The sequence below is a fragment of the Cladophialophora immunda genome (genome assembly GCF_000835495.1).
Source record: "Cladophialophora immunda strain CBS 83496 unplaced genomic scaffold supercont1.6, whole genome shotgun sequence".
In the NCBI taxonomy this organism is placed as follows: Eukaryota; Fungi; Ascomycota; class Eurotiomycetes; order Chaetothyriales; family Herpotrichiellaceae; genus Cladophialophora; species Cladophialophora immunda.
In genome coordinates this window covers 3913602-3930348 of record NW_015622546.1, presented here as the reverse complement: position 1 = coordinate 3930348, position 16747 = coordinate 3913602, and the positions used below count along the sequence as shown (strand labels likewise).

Below are 16747 nucleotides of genomic sequence, written 5' to 3'. Positions count from 1 at the left end.
CGGGTCTCAGTATTGAGAGAATAGCCACCTAACAACAGTTGGGACCGGACGCTTGAGGCATCGTGCGACAATCGCAAGACCTACCAGGAGGTTGCCGCATCGCGCCCTGAGAACAGCACCTTCACCCTCTGCGGAGGTCTCTTGCGCGGACATTGCTTGCGATGTCTGTTATCGCGAAGTATCGTTGCTGAAGGACTTTCCGGTGGGCATTGTTCCAGCGTAAAGATCTTGCAGGCAACTCAGTCTTCAGGTTCTTCGTCATCAAAACTGAGCATCTTGCTCATGTATGGGCCGTCGAGTGTGTATCCAAGACGTTCGTAGTAGCTTCTGACACCGACGCCGCTGATGACGCTTAGTTTCTCGCTGCCGTGTTCGTCTCGGGCAATTTTCTCCGCTTCCTTCATCAGCAGAGTTCCATAGCCTTGATGCTGAAACCTGCTCTTCTCCCGGCCGTGGATGGGGACAGCTAAACCGTACACGTGGAGCTCGCGCACGATACTTGTCGGTTGGCCTGTAAGCTCTGGTCGAAATGTGTGTGTATCTGAGCATTTCCGCAATCTCAGCAAGCCAATAAGGATATCTTGCTTGGGATCTTCATAGGCGAGAAACGTCTCCCAACCACCATTTGCCATGTAATCCCTTCGCACCAGTTCCACTTGGGACGGACGAATCTTGTTCTTCACCTCGTTGATGCCGACTTCCCGCGTTCGAACGTCCCGACATGTAGTGCCGAAATCCTTCATTCGCGACAAGGCAAGCTCGCGCAGATTGCCATTCTCGACCCCAGATGTTACCAAGGGCATGGGAATGTCCCGCTGTACACGGTAAATCCTCGTCCAAGGAGGGACCAGTGCCAGAATTCTCGCCACCAGATCCACAAGCGCGTTGGGGGTATAGTTCTTGAATCGACCAGTCCGCCACAACTCGTAGAGTCCTGTACCACGGATCACAAGCGTAGGGTAGATCTTCAGGCCATCTGTTCGGAAGTCTGGGTTCTCGAAATATTCTTGGAATTGGAAGATATCGCGCTCCATGCCAACGTTGGGCAAATCGGGCATCATGTGCGAAACAACCTTGAATCCAGCATCTTTGCAGAATTTGAACGCTTCCACCACTGCAGCGACTGTATGGCCCCGATTGGTGTCTCGAGCCACGTCCTCATACAAAGACTGGACACCAAGCTCCAGTCGGGTACATCCATATCTCAGCATGTCAGAAAGGTGGTCGATCTGTCCGAAGTCGGGCCTTGTCTCGATGGTGATTCCAACGCACTTGATGCTCGACATCTCTCCTGCCATGACTGCCTCGTCGACATTTTCGGTCTGGTAACCTGATAACGCGTTGTGTAGTTGCGCGACAAAATTGTCACGGTAATCCTGTGGCAAGGACATGAATGTTCCACCCATGATGATGAACTCAACTTTGTCCACGCTATGTCCGAGAGACTTGATCTGATCGACTCTTCCACGTGCCTGTTCAAATGGATCATACCGCGCACGAATAGCGCGCATGGAGGTCGGCTCGTATCCTGTGTAAGACTGGGTCGAGTACTCGAAGTCGGAGTCAGGACCGCCTGGGCAATAGACGCAAGCGTGCCCCGTCCAGGCAATGTGTGGGCATCGATGCGGCTTCGACATGACGGCAACCACGGCAATACCCGAGGCTGTTCTTACCGGTTTCGCAATCAGCTTTGGCATCAGGTGTTTCTTGAACTCCGGCGGGACAGCAGCCAGGATGGCGGTCAGCGGAGGCAAGTTGCTCAGCCTGTGCTTTTTGGCGACATCACCTCTCAGTTTATTGAGGTTGACATCCTTCTTGGGTTTCGTCTCATCCAGGCTGGCCTCATATTCTTGGACGAGAGCGCGTGCAATGTCATTACATGCTTGCATGAACCGGACATTCTCTGGGGGGAGCTTTTCATTCTTGCCGATCTTGACTTTGGTCCTGAGCACCGTCTCCGTCGCCATGTCTGTTCACAGACCACAGATCCGTCAAATAGGGGGTAAGTCGACTCTCGTGAAAACTGGAAAACCATCAAAGATGTCATCGAGGCTCAAAAATTCGATATCACATGAAAGCGAGGCCAGCCTTGGCATCCGGAGAAATTTTGTTCCGTAATGGTCCATTTTGATGAACGCGTCTCTGCATCTACAAAATCTCTCTGGTGCAAGCCGGAACTGCTTTCAGGAAGATAGAGTCCTCTTATACCGTCGCGCGATGTCCTCAGACCGCTTCTACTCTAATATTTCCTACAGCACATTAACAGATGAGACTCTTTCAGACTAGATAGTTTACGAAATACGCGCCAACAAGTTGCCCGTGGCCCTGGCTGGCCGTTACATGGCCAAGTCCAATTCTCAGAGCTGCTTCTCACGCTTCCTCCTCCAAATCTTGACGGGCATCTCACCCAAAATCCAGTTGAGTGTCTCCAGCCTCTCGATCTCCCAGTCCGGGCTCTTCAAGGCAAAGTCGTATCGTCTCAACAGTGTCCCCATTGCCACCGTCTGCTCCAGATAGCTGATATTGCGCCCAATACAGCCTCTTGCGCCTGCACTGAATGCGAGGAAATATGGTTGGAGAGATTTGCCAGATTCGCCCAGCCATCGCTCAGGGATGTATTTATCTGGACTGGGGAAGATATTGGGATCACGGTGAGCCGTCAATGCGGACATCATTACTGAGACTCCGCCCGCAATGAAGTCATCAGCAATCCTCATGCCCTCTGAAGGAGTCAGTCGCAGCAATCCGTGCACCGTTGGAGGGAAGAGGCGTAGAGACTCATCAAGACAGGCGCGGAGGTAAGGTAGATGCTTGAGCCGGTCATAAGCAATGACTCCATCTTCGTAATAGCCACTCGCAGACTCGACATCTTCAGCCTCGTCGGTATCTAGGGCGGCGTCGATCTCTTCTTTGACTTTGCGCAGACATTCTGGATTCTTGAGCAGCTGGAACATCACGTTTGTTATAGCGATGGCTGTTGTTACCGACCCTGCGTTCAACATGATGCTGACCTCCGCCACTATCTCCCCCCATTCGAGATTGTTCGGACGAGAGCTCTTGTCCTCCATAAGTGCTTGGAAGAAATCGTCAAGCTTCTCACCTCGTTGATAGCGCTCCAGACGGCGAGCTGCGAGTTCCAGTGGGATTCCTTCCCATTGTCGATGTAGAGCTCCCATTCGACCATAAAACGGGATGAGATCGGCGATTTTGTTAAGAAACGGGTACCAGGCATATGGCCAGATCAGAAGAGATTGCTTATGGGCCATTTTGTACAGGCAGTCTCGCATGTCCGCCTCGTAACGCGTTCCATTCGTTCCACGGGCGACTGTGCGTGAATGACCTTTGTCGAGAAAGCCCAGCGGGTCCGAAAGACCTATGTCGGAAATAGCATCGAGACTGAAGAAGTTCATCCACGCCCGAAAGTCCAGGTTGACGTCTTCTTGGACCGGGACTCTCTCATCAGGTCGCAGGGGCGCGGTACAGCATTCATCGAAATGCTTGATGATCCGACTCATCTTGTCTGCCACTTTGTGCTCCCATTGCTCGAGATTCTTGATCGCATAAGCGGATGATAAGACTTTGCGTTTGCGGCCATGGTCGTTGCGGTCTATTACATCTGCGAGGTGAAAATGGCTGCCAGAAAAGAGAACGTAGGAAGGGTCCTTGATGCAGGGAGTGTTGTGGCCGTAGATATCCTTGATGGCTCTGACGTCGCCATATGATAGAGTATTGGGAGCGACACGGATCACAGGATGTTTCTTGTGCATTTCCGTCAAATACGTCGACCGCGCGCCAGTATGGGCCAGGATCATCATCGGAACAGAGCTGATTCCGGAGAACATCGACATGTTAGGGAACTTGCGCAGCCCTGTGCGATCGTCAGCTTCCACTTTCGCATACACAGCATCGTCTAGGTCCAGTAGCACACCTTTCGGGTCGCGGAAATACTCTACCAGAGGCCATGCAACAAAGTAACCGAACAAGGCCGCTGCCAGAGCAGCGGCGTACGAAAGGGACGAGAGCCACATTCTGACGGCCCACCAACACGCAGTGCAAAGCTCAAGCAGTCGAATGAACTTGGGCTTGGACAATTTCACTCTCTGACAGAATCCCAAGAGTCATCGGGTCTCCAACATCTGCGCAGTTGAGTGTTCTATATTACATTTATCTCTTTCCCACCGGAGAGCCAAGGCGACCTCCTCTTTGTCCATGGCGAGTGAGTGGCCGCTGATGCCACTTGTTTCGCGCTGCAATGAGGGGCAGCCCAGTCTATGTGGGTTGGACTGGCAAGAACGGGATCAATAGGATCGCCGGGATCAAGAGGAGTAAATGCTGGACAGCTGGGCAGCATCACCATTCCTTTGCATTTTGCCGCTCTGTTCACCTTCTGGCGACTGCGTTCGGTCCTGGAGAGGAAACGAGAAGTGGGACCGCCCAAGTCTTTCCTCATTTCACTGAGAGAACGGAAGAGGAAATGGATGAGCGGAATAGTTGGCGGAGAAATCCTTCCTCAAACAGCGTCTCGGAACAACGGCATCCCGCTGATCTCAACGAGGCAAAACTGTCGATCCTCCATAGTTGACAACAGATTCATTTGTCCAGACCATGAAATCCTCTGTCGTCAAGGGTCTGATCGGAAAGCGGTCTATGCGACTTGGAAGACACTTCCTAAGAGAAGGAGACGAAGTATATTTGATTGTATAGTAAAGTACCGCGATGTGGGCAGACGTATGGGAGTGCAGCAGCTCAATCACTGCACACCCGCCCAGTGTCTTTCCAAGTGTTCGATGATATGATCAATACCCCAGCCCAACTTGATTCTGACGCTGCGGAGAAAGTTAACAGCTGCTTCTCGCTCTGCAGGAGAGTTCAGGCAGTGTCCACACGCGTATAGGATGTGTGACGCTTCAAAATTGGAGGCGACCACATGAGGATTGCTAATGGCCAGACCAATGCAGCGTTTGAGGTCAACCCGGACCTTCTGCTCCGTCTCTCTCCAGAGGCGTATGCTCTCGAGACCTCTACGCCGCGCTGCGTTGATTGGGTCGCTCAGAGCAAGCAGAATGAGGGTCAGGTGGTAGTACATCAGCCCGATGACATGAGGGGCTTGGAGCATCGAGATCGTTGGGAAAGGGCTTCGGAACTCGGCTGTGGGATGCTCATTCAGTGCGCCTTCTTCACCTGAAGTCTCAAAGACTGGAAGAAACGTGTCAGGCTTGTCGTGATACCACTGCGTCGCGGCGTGCTGCAAGGTGTGCCAATCCTCGACATCGGCAGCGCCATTGCCGTTGCTTTTGGCGGAGTAGGCCAGAGTCTCCGCGAAAAGGAAGACGATTTTGTTGGCCCAGGCGTGATCGTTAAGGCCGAGGAAGACCGACGACCGTTTGTAGCAGCCAAGGTTGACATTCAGAGGGGTGTTGCTTGTCAATGAAACGTATATACTTTGTCTCAGCACCAACCATGCTGCTGATTCTCCCAGTCCGCCATTTGCAGAGACCTCTCCGACCGAATTGATGACCCGAGCGGAGCCAAGAAGATGGCACATGCGATCCTCATCTGCAACCACTGGTCAATGCCCCGCAACGGACGTGGAGGAAGGCGAATACCTACCTGACATCTCTTCCCCCTTGCGCAAGACGACGATAGCCGCCAAGAAGTTCTCGTCGGGAGAATACTCAGGGTCGTCCAGGTATCGAATCAAGATCCGGATGCACTTAGCTTGGTATTCTTCATAAAATTGGTCGGGAACACCTTGAACACGACTGCGGTGGATGGAAGCGGCAGCAATGATGGCATAAAATAGCAAGGGGCAATGGGCTGCTCTCTGGGGTACAGTCGTGGTGAAATGGGAAACATGGTCAGTGACGTCCAGTTGAGGCCCAATGTTATCGATAAAATGCCGAAGGAGTTCAGCCTCTGCTAAGTTGTTCAGTGGCCAAAGAGGCTTAGACTCGTAAAGAACGGCGCTGGTAGAGGGCGAGAGTATCTGGATCTGGCTTGATGGAGTACGGTGCTGCTGTACCGGGGAGACTAGATATGTCGGAGACGAAGCGAAATGGGACGCCCCCGAAGCACTGCCTCTCCCGAACGACAACGTCCTCTCTGCCGCATAGGATTCCACTGCCGCAACAATACTAGGTTCTCCAACCACATCTGCGCTACCAAGGTGCACGTTCACTGGATTCGCAGGGGCTCCCTCATCTTCGTCAACAGCAACAGAAGACTGAACATCACTTGAATCTTCGTCGTTGTCGTTACCGTGGACGAATTGGACTTTGGACACCAGGGTCAACTCAGAAGTTGATGCCGGGCGGCAGGACGACAAGCATCAGGGGACTCACCGGGCGTGTGGAAGTCTACCCAAACATGATCACCGCCGTAGACAAAAGATATCTCCCGGCCACCCTGCCCGGAAGAGCGGGATTGTTCAATCACGGAATGGACAGCTTTCAGCCGGATTCGTTTTCGGGGAGGGGGCAGGCAAGGCTCATCTGCAGTTTCGCAGCTTTCGCATCTGCGCATGCCATGCTCAATGATGCCTGAAGTTTTGTTCAGGACCCAACACTGCACAGTGGGTTACCACTCACATCTACTATGCTTCTCACGGCACCGCTGGCTAGCATATCGTTAGCTGCAGTTTCAGAAGTCACGGGGGATTCCCACCATCCTTGGGAGCGCATGGCTCCTCATATCTCCGTAATTGAGGTCGTCGTCCTTCAAAAGTAGACATCAAGAATCAGAAGTAGTCCATTTCGGCGAAGAGTTACTTCAAATAAACGAGGGCTGGTTATGCATAACCCCGTATTTTGGCCACCAGACCCTTAGCCGTTGAACTAGGCTAGTGGTGTGCGGAGAAAGCATCGGTTGCATTTCAATAACCATGGCCAGGTTTTCGCGTTGAAGGTCCATTGCGGCGAGTCTCCGGTGCGGAGTCTTCTTGGTAACCTCTTTAAGGTTGAGAGAATCAGTGCCAGTAAAGTCTTGGTCCTGTTCAAAGAGGCACTGTCCAGCCGACCAGTTTGAGTGGGCACATTCATCCGAGGTCCAGAGTGTCTTGACACCGGTTTTGACGTCCCGTCTTGCTGGATATGGGTTCAACTGGCAACCAGTAGCGTCACTTCAGCCAGGTACAACAATCATACAGGCTAGTCCTGCAGACGGACCCTGGCATCAGGTGAGGAATGCTGTCGTATGAGGAATCTTTCATCCGAAACAAGCTTTGTAGATTCAGCCCGCTGGTCTGTCGGAATACGTCCCTGCCAATAGTATTGCGCTAATCGTGGGCCAGGATGTCGATTGTCCATGTTGATGCCACGAAATCCTGGGTTGAGATGTGGATAATACTTGTTCCAACGACGAGTACTGTTTAGACTCCCCGTGGGGAACGCCACGCGAGTTGGAGGAGATATTCGACAACGATATAAAGGAGTGGTGGTCGCGGAGTCCTTGTGTTTCTTTCGTCTGTATCGACTGTCCTGGCGCATCTTGCCTCGACACTTGTGGGATTCCGCAGATCTGTGCCGACTTTGGAGTTACCGTCGCCGCCCAATCTTTTGCAATCTGACAAAATGTCGGCAAACGAGAAGGAGACGATCGAGAAGGGCGCCCAAACCATTCTTCACGAAGAGGACGTGCTCGACAAGGAGATTGCAGCCCTCAACACGATCGAAGATACACAAACCTCTAGGGTCGTCTGGTTGATCGCCATCTGTGTCTCTGTTGGCGGCTTCCTGTTCGGTATGATAGATCTCCACTGTTCCCTAGGCTTGAGACAACTACTCACTGACTTCTCAGGATATGACACCGGGTATATCTCTAGCGTCCTTGTCACAATTGGCGACGACTTAGGTCACGACTTATCGTCGAGCGAGCAAGAACTCATCACATCAATCACCAGTGGAGGTGCACTTATTGGCGCAATATTTGCCGGGTTGACCGCCGACCGGTATGGCCGCAAGATTTCCATATACTGTGGTTGTGGGGTCTTTGTCGTCGGCGCTATTCTTCAAGCTGCAGCTTTCTCCATCGTTCAAATGACTGTTGGGAGAGCTATTGTTGGGCTAGGCGTCGGTGAGTGTTCCTGAAAACCATATCCACCCTGACAGAGCCCTGTTCCACAGATCTATCCCTCTGCAAGCGTAATTGAATGCTGACGACAGGCCAGGAAGCGCGGCAATGGTTGTGCCTCTGTAAGTCTTCATCTGTTTCGGAAACCTGCTTTGTACTTAGCGAAGTTGAACTCAGCAGACATCTCTCCCGCAGAAGACGGGCTGACATAGCAACAGTTACATATCCGAAATTGCTCCTGCGAAGTATCGCGGTCGCATGATCACTATGCAAACCTGTAACATCACAGGAGGGCAGTTCATTGCGTACTGCATCGGCGCTGGGTTCGCCGAGGTCAAGTCTTCCGGCTGGCGATATGTTGTTGCTATCGGAGCAATTCCTGCGATCGCGCTCGCTTTGTTCCTGCCCTGGTGCCCGGAAAGCACTCGGCAGCTGGTAGCGCATGGGAAGCTTGAGCAGGCTGATGCCGTGCTCGCCAGACTGTATCCTCATTCTTCCCCAGAGCAGCGCCAGGACAAGATTCGAGCTATCCAGCAAGATCTGGAGCAAGCCACTGAGCTGATGGCCCACAAGTCGCTCTGGTGGTCATACAAACAGCTCCATGTCGTTCCCGCCAATTTCCGTGCCATGCTTACAGCGTGCTGCGTGATGGGAGTAAGCCAGCTCTGCGGGTTCAATACCCTCATGTAAGTTCTGTGAATTCCCCTCATATGCTGTGTGGCAGACATCTCATGTAAGGGTACTGCAGGTACTACAGCGGCACTCTGTTTGCTCTTGTCGGCTTCAACAAGCCCGTTGCGGTATCGATCGTGGTCGGGGCTTGCAACTTTCTGGGATGCTGTATCAACCTAGTTATTGTCGACCGCTTTGGCCGCCGGAGGATCCTCATCTTTACCGTGCTGGGCATGTCTCTCAGCCTGGTGCTCGCAGCTGTTGCCTTCCACTACATTCCAATCAACTCCAAGGATCTCACACTTGAGATCAACAACGTCAATTGGGCTGGTATCTTGGTACTCGTCACAATCATCTTCTATGTGGGCTTCTTCGGCACCGGCGTTGCGCCTGTTTCGTGGATGGGAGCGGAGCGTCTTCCGCTTGAGGTACGTGCCATGGGTACCATGGTCATGACTGTTACCTGTTGGGGAACCAATATCATCATTGCCTCGACCTTCCTATCGATGATGAAAGGATTAACCCCGAGCGGAGCGTTCGGCTTCTATGCAGCCATATGCTTTCTAGGTTTCTTGTTCTCGGTCTTCTGCTTCGCAGAAACCAAAGGCATGTCCCTAGAAGAGATTCGAGAGGTTTTCAACCACGGTTTCGGAGTTGAGTATGCACGGAAGTGGCAGAAGCAGCACGCCTTGGAAATCAAGCGATCTGCCTCATCCGCGTAGCTGGAGAAGAGTTGCAAGATGTCGTTGTCTATCCGACTAGCGGGGACAGCTGAATGACCCCAAAGCACGGCTGTAGGGAAATTCCAGACAAGAGAGTGGTGACCTTTGCTCAACAACATAATGGCAGGAGAGATTAGAAGGCAGTGATCGACATTCTAGGGTGGCTAACGAGACATAAGGCACAGTAGGTTTTCGCAGGAAATGGTCAGATAGATTCATCAGGGCTCACCCGTCCGATGGTGATGTAGCCTGTGAGTGTCAATAAATCGAAAAACAGCTGTCAAAGGTGACTTCACAGAGTAGCCAGCCTCGGTTTTCTTCATCTCAAAAAGTGGCCAAATCAACAGCTCTTGTGATGCTGCCAATGCAAGAACAAGCATTCACCATCCCAGAAAAGAAGCGCATGTTTGGATACTTTCCGTCCGGCAAACAGGGGGGTAGCACATTTCAGAAGGTGACTGCTCAAAGAGCCTATTGTCATCTTGAACCAGTTAGTGGAGGAACATGGACGGGAAGATCCCTGGATTGTGCAGTATCTTGATGGACAGAGTCTAGTAATTGGTAAGATCTGTTAAGCTGGGTGAGATGTTGAACAAGCATAATGCAGTTGCAGGTCGAATGCTCCACCATGTATTTCAAATGACATACTCAAATGACGCTCGGCAACCCAGCCAGCCAGGAGCTTTCCTACTCCGCAGGATGGAACTCTGATATCAATCAATTGACGCACTCGCTCGAATTCCACCATCGTTGGGCTTTCAGTCAGACTTTAGTCTTGCTCTTTAAGCCGTCGCCAGAGATGCAGGCTTTCAAAACCTGCGCTCCTCGGGCGCTACGATCTGCGACTACCTCTACGTCAAGAAGCTATGCTACAGTCTCTTCCAGTTCAGCTTATAGCCAGACGCGGAATAACTTGAGAATCAACGCCGACACCAAAGTCCTCTTTCAAGGCTTCACAGGGAAGCAGGGCACGTTTCATGCTCAGCAGGCAATTGAGTACGGAACCAAGGTTGTGGGTGGAACGAATCCGAAAAGCAAGCCTCCCCCAGGTCTTTGTTGCAGAGATACAGCGTGCTGACCGCAAGCAGAGGCCGGTACCCAGCATCTTGGTCTACCCGTTTTCAAGAATGTTTCCGAGGGAGTAAAGGAGACCGGAGCTACTGCAAGCGTCATATTCGTACCGCCTCCGGTAGCAGCAGCTGGTATAATGGAAGCCCTTGAAGCTGAGATCCCGCTGGTCGTTTGCATTACTGAAGGGTAAGGCCGCTCCCCGTACTGAATTTCATTACTGACGGACCCAGGATTCCTCAACATGACATGCTCAAAGTCACCGACGCGCTAAAAACCCAAAGCAAAACACGTTTGGTCGGCCCCAACTGCCCTGGAATCATCGCGCCCGGCCAATGCAAGATCGGCATCATGCCAGGATTCATCCACAAACGAGGAAGAGTTGGAATCGTCTCAAGGTCAGGAACATTGACATACGAAGCAGTCAATCAAACAACCCAAGCAGGTCTTGGACAATCTTTGGTCGTGGGTATTGGTGGTGACCCATTCAGCGGCACCAATTTTATTGACTGCCTGACTGTTTTCATGGAAGATGACGAGACAGAGGGAATCATCATGATTGGCGAGATTGGAGGCAGCGCCGAGGAAGACGCTGCAGAGTTCCTGAAGAGCGAGAACAAGAAGAACAAGCCCGCAGTCAGCTTTATCGCCGGTATCAGTGCCCCTCCAGGGCGCCGAATGGGACATGCTGGCGCAATTGTCAGTGGAGGAAAGGGTGGTGCCGAGTCGAAGATCTCGGCATTGGAAGCAGCAGGAGTGGTTGTGGAGCGAAGCCCGGCCATGTTGGGCAAGTCGTTGCATGCACAGTTCGTCAACCGGGATCTGGTTTGATTGAGAGGCGTTCAGATTAGGTGAGGTTGGGAGGAGAGACTGAGTCTTCCAGGGATACGTGCATGTATTTTTGATACCGCAAACAAAGCGCATGTGATAACACTCTACATGGTCGCTTGCCCCATAGGCCTTCAACGATCAGCTCCTGTGTAGGAGCTTTCCTATTCATTGAGGCATGTATCCCAGCATGATACTTCCAATTTTACGCCGTCCGTATGCTCACTTCCTCGCGCAGATTGATCCCTTCATTCCATAGAATCTGTCACAATCATAGTGATATAGCGCCCCGCCGACTCGCTCGAACATGCAGCCAAGCTTGAAAACCGCAAAACACCAAGAATCCCTGCCCTTCCTGTCAGTATCAAACTCATAAATAGCTGTCCAGCAGATGGAGACTCACAGCATATACCGCTACCGCAATAAATATAGAGGCTGCGACCGCCCCACCGTCTTCAGGATCTTCTTCCATCCCCATCATCATGTGGTGATCCCTCTGTATTCCCCAGACTATCAGTATGCTTGCTCCTGAAATGCTACTTCGTAAAATGACAGGTCGGGCTCGTACCGCAAACAGGCTCCCTATAACGGAGAGGATGACGATGGCGAAGACCGACAGGACCGTGCTGTTCAAGGGTTAGCAATTCGCATCGCACATGTGTTCGAGATGGGTAGAAAGACTGACCAGCTCCATGCGTTCAAGGCGGACACCACGGGCTTCATATTGAGCTATTTATCGCAGCCTGCTGTAACTGGAGGTAGAAGGGTGCGCTTCAAGTCGGCACAGGATTGCCGTTCAACGTGGTCGACAGTCACTCGAGGATACAGTCTGCGACCAACCCTGTGCCACAAGTCCAATGGCGATTTCTTGGATGGAATTATTGATCTTCGGAAGGCTTTGGGCTGCACAGGAGTGACGTGCGCTTGCTTGAGAGGTTGGTTTCCAGCACTGAGGTCTTCTGCGGCCAGCATCGGGACATCTCGACGAGGCGCAAACGCCCTGGGCGTCAAGCCAATCAGAAGAGCTGCTGAGCCCGCCGGATAAAACTTCTTCCAACTCAACCTCAAGCCGCCCTCGTATGACCTTGATCTGATGATCTAATTCCTCGATTCTCGTGAGTATGACCTTCTTACCATCTGACTCTCTTCGACGAGCATTATCTATTTGACTTATTCTTTCTCTCCCTTGACCTCTCGCACTCTCGACGCTCCTTGACAAGAATGAACTGAGGAACCCTAAGTCACAATACGACCAGAGACCTTCTCCTTAAACATCACATTTGAAGACATCACGGAACTCACGTGCCCTTTACTCAACTTCCTTTCCAGCTATTATCGAGACATTCAGCTCTTCAAGGATTCCCGCCAACATATTCATGACCCGTAGTGATCACAGCTCAGATAGCAGCGAGCGCTCACCGCTCATTCGAGACGGCAAACTTTCGACTCAAAATGACGACATTCCAGAACAACCACTTGGAGAGCAGAGGCGGCATTCGGAGGAGCCACGCCTTCCAGAGGATGGCCTCCTTTCGGATGAGCGACCAATGTCAGAGGCTATTGACTATGAAGAATCGATAGTCGAATCCAAAGATGTCTTGTACCTTGCCTTTCTCACGGTTTGTATTGGAGGCCTTCAGATCGTTTGGTCCGTCGAACTCTCCAATGGGTCACCGTATCTGCTCTCTTTGGGGATGAGCAAAGCATTGCTGGCGTTTGTTTGGCTTGCAGGTCCCTTGACCGGTGTACTGGTTCAGCCATATGTCGGGATTCTGAGCGATCGATGCCGAGTCTCATGGGGCAAAAGGAAGCCCTTTATGATTGCAGGAACTTTGGGCACCGTTGCTTCTTCGATGATCCTCGCATACGCCCGTGAAATTATCCGGCTTATCGGAGGGCTTGACGCGAATGCTCAGTATATTGGAGGCTACAGGACAGGGACCATCATCCTTGCTACAGTCATGATGTGGTGTCTGGACTTTTCCATCAACACCGGTTAGTGTGTTCTCGGGAGACTTCTCTCCTATATCTGACAGGTTTCCAGTACAAGCCGCCATTCGGGCATTTATTGTCGACAACGCCCCCTCTCATCAACAAGAGTCGGCCAATGCTTGGGCTTCACGCATGACAGGCGTTGGTAACGTGTTGGGCTATATCTTTGGATATTTGAATTTGCCACGTTATTTCCGCTTCTTTGGAAACACTCAGTTCAAAGTCCTGGTTGTTCTCGCATCCATCGCTCTAAGCTCAACCGTCTTAATCAGCATTCTAGCCATCAAGGAGCGGAATCCACAACTTGACCCTCCCTCAAAGGCAGATTACGAATCGGGTGGATTGCTATCCTTCTTCAGGCAAGTCTTCAGTTCCATCAAGCGACTGCCACCTCAAATCCGCAAGGTCTGCGAGATCCAATTCTTTCACTGGCTAGGCTGGTTTCCTTTCCTCTTCTACATCACGACTTACATTGGTCAACTTTATGTTGACCCCGATCTGAAGCCTGGCCTTTCGGATGATGAAGTGGATCGGCTTTGGGGCAAAGCCACTCGGGTTGGAACACTTGCGCTCCTTACCTATGCTATCGTCTCGTTTGCGTCGAATATCATCCTGCCGTTCTTGGTTGTACCAACATACAAATCCAAGACTGCAGACATTGCCGAAGATTTTGCGCGACCAATCACTCCGACATCCCCTATCGGCACGAGATCGCGAGAGTTTCCTTGGAACGAACGTCCTACACTGAGCCGGTCTCAGACGAGCCTGTCAATCAATCGGCCAGTCTCTATTCCTCTCACGAGCAAATCACCAGGTCATAGTCCTGGCATTTTGAGACAATGGTTGGATAGATTGCAAATTCCGGGGTTAACGTTACGACGAACGTGGCTCATGTCTCAGCTCCTCTTCACGCTCTGCATGTGGAGTACTGTATTCATATCCACACCCTTGGCCGCTTCCATCATGACAGCCCTGGTTGGCGTGTCCTGGTCACTGACCCTCTGGGCACCGTTTGCGTTGATCTCGGCCGAGATTTCGCGACGAGATGAAACGAGACGGAGGAGGCAACGACAGAGACTCATGAACGGAGAAGACCTTGACGAGATCGATGATAAGGAAGCAGACGAGGAGGATCAAGCTGGGATTATCCTTGGGCTCCACAACGTGGCCATCAGCGCTCCACAAATTTTGGCGACGTTGATTAGCAGCGCCATCTTCAAACTGCTTCAAAAGCCGCGAAACGAGCCGGGCGATGTCAGTGTGGGGTGGACTCTGAGAATTGGTGGGCTCGGGGCGCTGGCAGCCGCATTCATCACTTGGCGAATGAAAGAACCCGGGAGCGAAGACGATACAGATTCCTGATCTACAGGACAGCATCATGTGGTTATCCTGCATTGACGGCGGGCATTGGGTAAACGCATTCAACGGTTTGAGCTAGGGTGTCTCGTCCATGAATCTCATTTTCTTGAATACATCGGCGCGTCCCGGATATTCTGCGCTGTCAATACTAGCACAAGGGTATAGCATCCGAGTTTGGGCACACGGAGGATTGGAGGGTCTGGAGGATTCTCAGCGGCATTATGACCAGATGTAGGGACGGAAAGGCAATGTACAGTGTTTAGGTACTTCTGCAAGGGACTTCTTTGGCACAGTCGTCCTGTCTTTTTCACAGAGGACCGTCCTTGGGCTCGAGGCTCCTTCTGGATGGCGCAATGCAAGGCTTCATGTGACGGTGTTTTAGGTGCTCGGCGGCTTTGAGCTGCTCCTCTTTTTAGTTCACTGGAGCTGTAGGTCAATCGGCAGCAGGAGTGGTCGGATTATGTGGCCTGTGTAGAGCGAGGGGTGGCGGGTCGGTCTACCCATGGTCGGCACAGGAGCAAGTAAACAAGAATCCGAATCTCTTCTTCATCTCTCCGCTGTTCCATCTGTGACCCAAATGCATCCCGACGCGGGCAGTGTTCTTTTCGAATACGAGGGCGGACAAGGTACGGGCAGCCCATGTGCTGACCAGGTTTGCCCATATTATCTCCACCATCTTCTGGGGCTGGACGGCGCAGAGTGACTTGGGCCCAGGTGTGGCGAGTCCAACGAACCGAAGAGCAGCCGTGAGGATGAATTGAGGATGATGGCGCGCCTACAGGCTGTTAGGCTAAAGTTCGGGAGGCGGCAGGCGAAGGAAAGGAACCCAAACCTCACAAAGTTCAGCAGGACATTTGCCGGACAGCATCAGTCCGCAACCAATCCGGTAGAATGCCATGCGTGTGGTGGACCGTTCCATCGTCCATCGTCCAACTCTGTGCAAGCGAAAAGATGGTTCCCACCAGGATAAACCATGGCGTTTGATCATCCAGCCTCTCAGGCAGAGGTGGACAGAGGGTACAAATATACGAGGCATGGTCCCGGCCAACGAAGAGATCGTCTTCTCCTCCACGCGGTCACACAAAGCCCTACGCACGAGACTCCCGCTTTCTTGAGACACTGATATACACAGACTACGACCCGTCACCCCGCGGCTCGACTCGATTCGCTTCCCCGGATATTTTGATCTGATCTACTCCGTTGGAACCTCTTAAAAAGGACCCAAAAAGAGCCGGACATCCTCGTCGATCACTTCCGCCATGGTCAAGGACATTGCTCCCAGGGCGGGTCTGCCTGCTGATTTCCTTTGGGGCTTCGCAACTGCTGCGTTGGTATCCCAGTCACCGATCCATATGCTTACACTAACCTGGTGCAGATATCAGATTGAGGGCGGTGCCACAGCAGACGGACGAGGCCCGTCAATATGGGATACCTTTTGCAAAATTCCCGGCAAGATTGCCGATGGAAGCTCTGGGGATGTTGCTTGTGACTCGTATCACCGAACAGCACAGGACATCGAGCTGCTCAAGAAGCTTGGAGCAAAAGCATATCGTTTCTCTATCTCATGGTCCCGGGTCATCCCCCTAGGCGGTCGCAATGACCCGGTCAACGAGGCCGGGCTCCAATACTACGTCAAATTCGTCGATGATCTGCTCGAGGCAGGCATTGTGCCCTTCATCACTCTTTTCCACTGGGATCTGCCCGACGAACTCGACAAGCGCTACGGAGGCTTCCTGAACAAGGAGGAGTTCGTCGCTGACTTTGCGAATTATGCTCGAGTCATGTTCGAGGCTATGGGATCTCGGGTCAAGCACTGGATCACGTTTAATGAACCATTCTGCAGTGCCATTCTCGGATACAATGCCGGTGTCTTCGCCCCCGGTCGCTCTAGCGACAGAAAGAGGAATGCTCATGGTGACGGATCTACCGAACCGTGGATAGTTGGCCACCACATCCTGCTGGCCCATGCAAGTGCGGTCAAGATCTATCGAGACGAGTTCAAGTCACGGGATGGGGGAGAGATCGGGATCACGTTGAAC

At 52.2% G+C, this 16747-nt stretch overlaps 4 protein-coding genes across 4 annotated transcripts; 2 read left to right on the top strand and 2 right to left on the bottom strand.

Moving 5' to 3' along the window:
* Positions 1 to 239: 239 nt before the first annotated feature.
* PV07_10777 (elongator complex protein 3) lies at positions 240 to 1967 on the bottom strand (the record flags this gene model as incomplete). The annotated part of the gene is made up of 1 exon (XM_016398137.1): positions 240 to 1967. One exon carries the CDS (start codon positions 1965 to 1967, stop codon positions 240 to 242), a length of 1728 nt encoding a protein of 575 aa, XP_016245328.1.
* Positions 1968 to 10166: 8199 nt separating this feature from the next.
* On the top strand, positions 10167 to 11763 carry PV07_10776 (succinyl-CoA ligase [ADP/GDP-forming] subunit alpha, mitochondrial). The gene is made up of 3 exons (XM_016398136.1): positions 10167 to 10495; positions 10550 to 10718; positions 10763 to 11763. Exons 1-3 carry the CDS (start codon positions 10261 to 10263, stop codon positions 11358 to 11360), a joined length of 1002 nt encoding a protein of 333 aa, XP_016245327.1. The 5' UTR covers positions 10167 to 10260; the 3' UTR covers positions 11361 to 11763.
* PV07_10775 (uncharacterized protein) lies at positions 11310 to 12322 on the bottom strand. Its single transcript, XM_016398135.1, has 4 exons — positions 12043 to 12322; positions 11926 to 11983; positions 11761 to 11853; positions 11310 to 11703 (listed from the first exon to the last, which is right to left on the bottom strand). Exons 1-4 carry the CDS (start codon positions 12078 to 12080, stop codon positions 11629 to 11631), a joined length of 264 nt encoding a protein of 87 aa, XP_016245326.1. The 5' UTR covers positions 12081 to 12322; the 3' UTR covers positions 11310 to 11628.
* A 139-nt stretch (positions 12323 to 12461) lies between these two features.
* PV07_10774 (uncharacterized protein) lies at positions 12462 to 15224 on the top strand. The gene is made up of 2 exons (XM_016398134.1): positions 12462 to 13352; positions 13402 to 15224. The coding sequence occupies exons 1-2, from the start codon at positions 12734 to 12736 to the stop codon at positions 14709 to 14711; spliced, it is 1929 nt and encodes a 642-aa protein (XP_016245325.1). The 5' UTR covers positions 12462 to 12733; the 3' UTR covers positions 14712 to 15224.
* The last annotated feature ends 1523 nt before the right edge of the window (positions 15225 to 16747 follow it).

What these genes read in the sequence shown, in the direction of transcription:
- PV07_10776 (XM_016398136.1), top strand. Translation starts at nt 10,261, where the DNA reads ATGCAGGCTTTCAAAACCTGCGCTCCTCGGGCGCTACGATCTGCGACT. An exon ending in GGGTGGAACGAATCCGAAAA is followed by an intron (nt 10,496 to 10,549) that starts GCAAGCCTCCCC and finishes GACCGCAAGCAG; the next exon opens with AGGCCGGTACCCAGCATCTT. An exon ending in GTCGTTTGCATTACTGAAGG is followed by an intron (nt 10,719 to 10,762) that starts GTAAGGCCGCTC and finishes TGACGGACCCAG; the next exon opens with GATTCCTCAACATGACATGC.
- PV07_10775 (XM_016398135.1), bottom strand. Translation starts at nt 12,080, where the DNA reads ATGAAGCCCGTGGTGTCCGCCTTGAACGCATGGAGCTG. An exon ending in GCCTTGAACGCATGGAGCTG is followed by an intron (nt 11,984 to 12,042) that starts GTCAGTCTTTCT and finishes ACCCTTGAACAG; the next exon opens with CACGGTCCTGTCGGTCTTCG. An exon ending in TTATAGGGAGCCTGTTTGCG is followed by an intron (nt 11,854 to 11,925) that starts GTACGAGCCCGA and finishes TGGGGAATACAG; the next exon opens with AGGGATCACCACATGATGAT.
- PV07_10774 (XM_016398134.1), top strand. Translation starts at nt 12,734, where the DNA reads ATGACCCGTAGTGATCACAGCTCAGATAGCAGCGAGCGCTCACCGCTC. An exon ending in GGACTTTTCCATCAACACCG is followed by an intron (nt 13,353 to 13,401) that starts GTTAGTGTGTTC and finishes ACAGGTTTCCAG; the next exon opens with TACAAGCCGCCATTCGGGCA.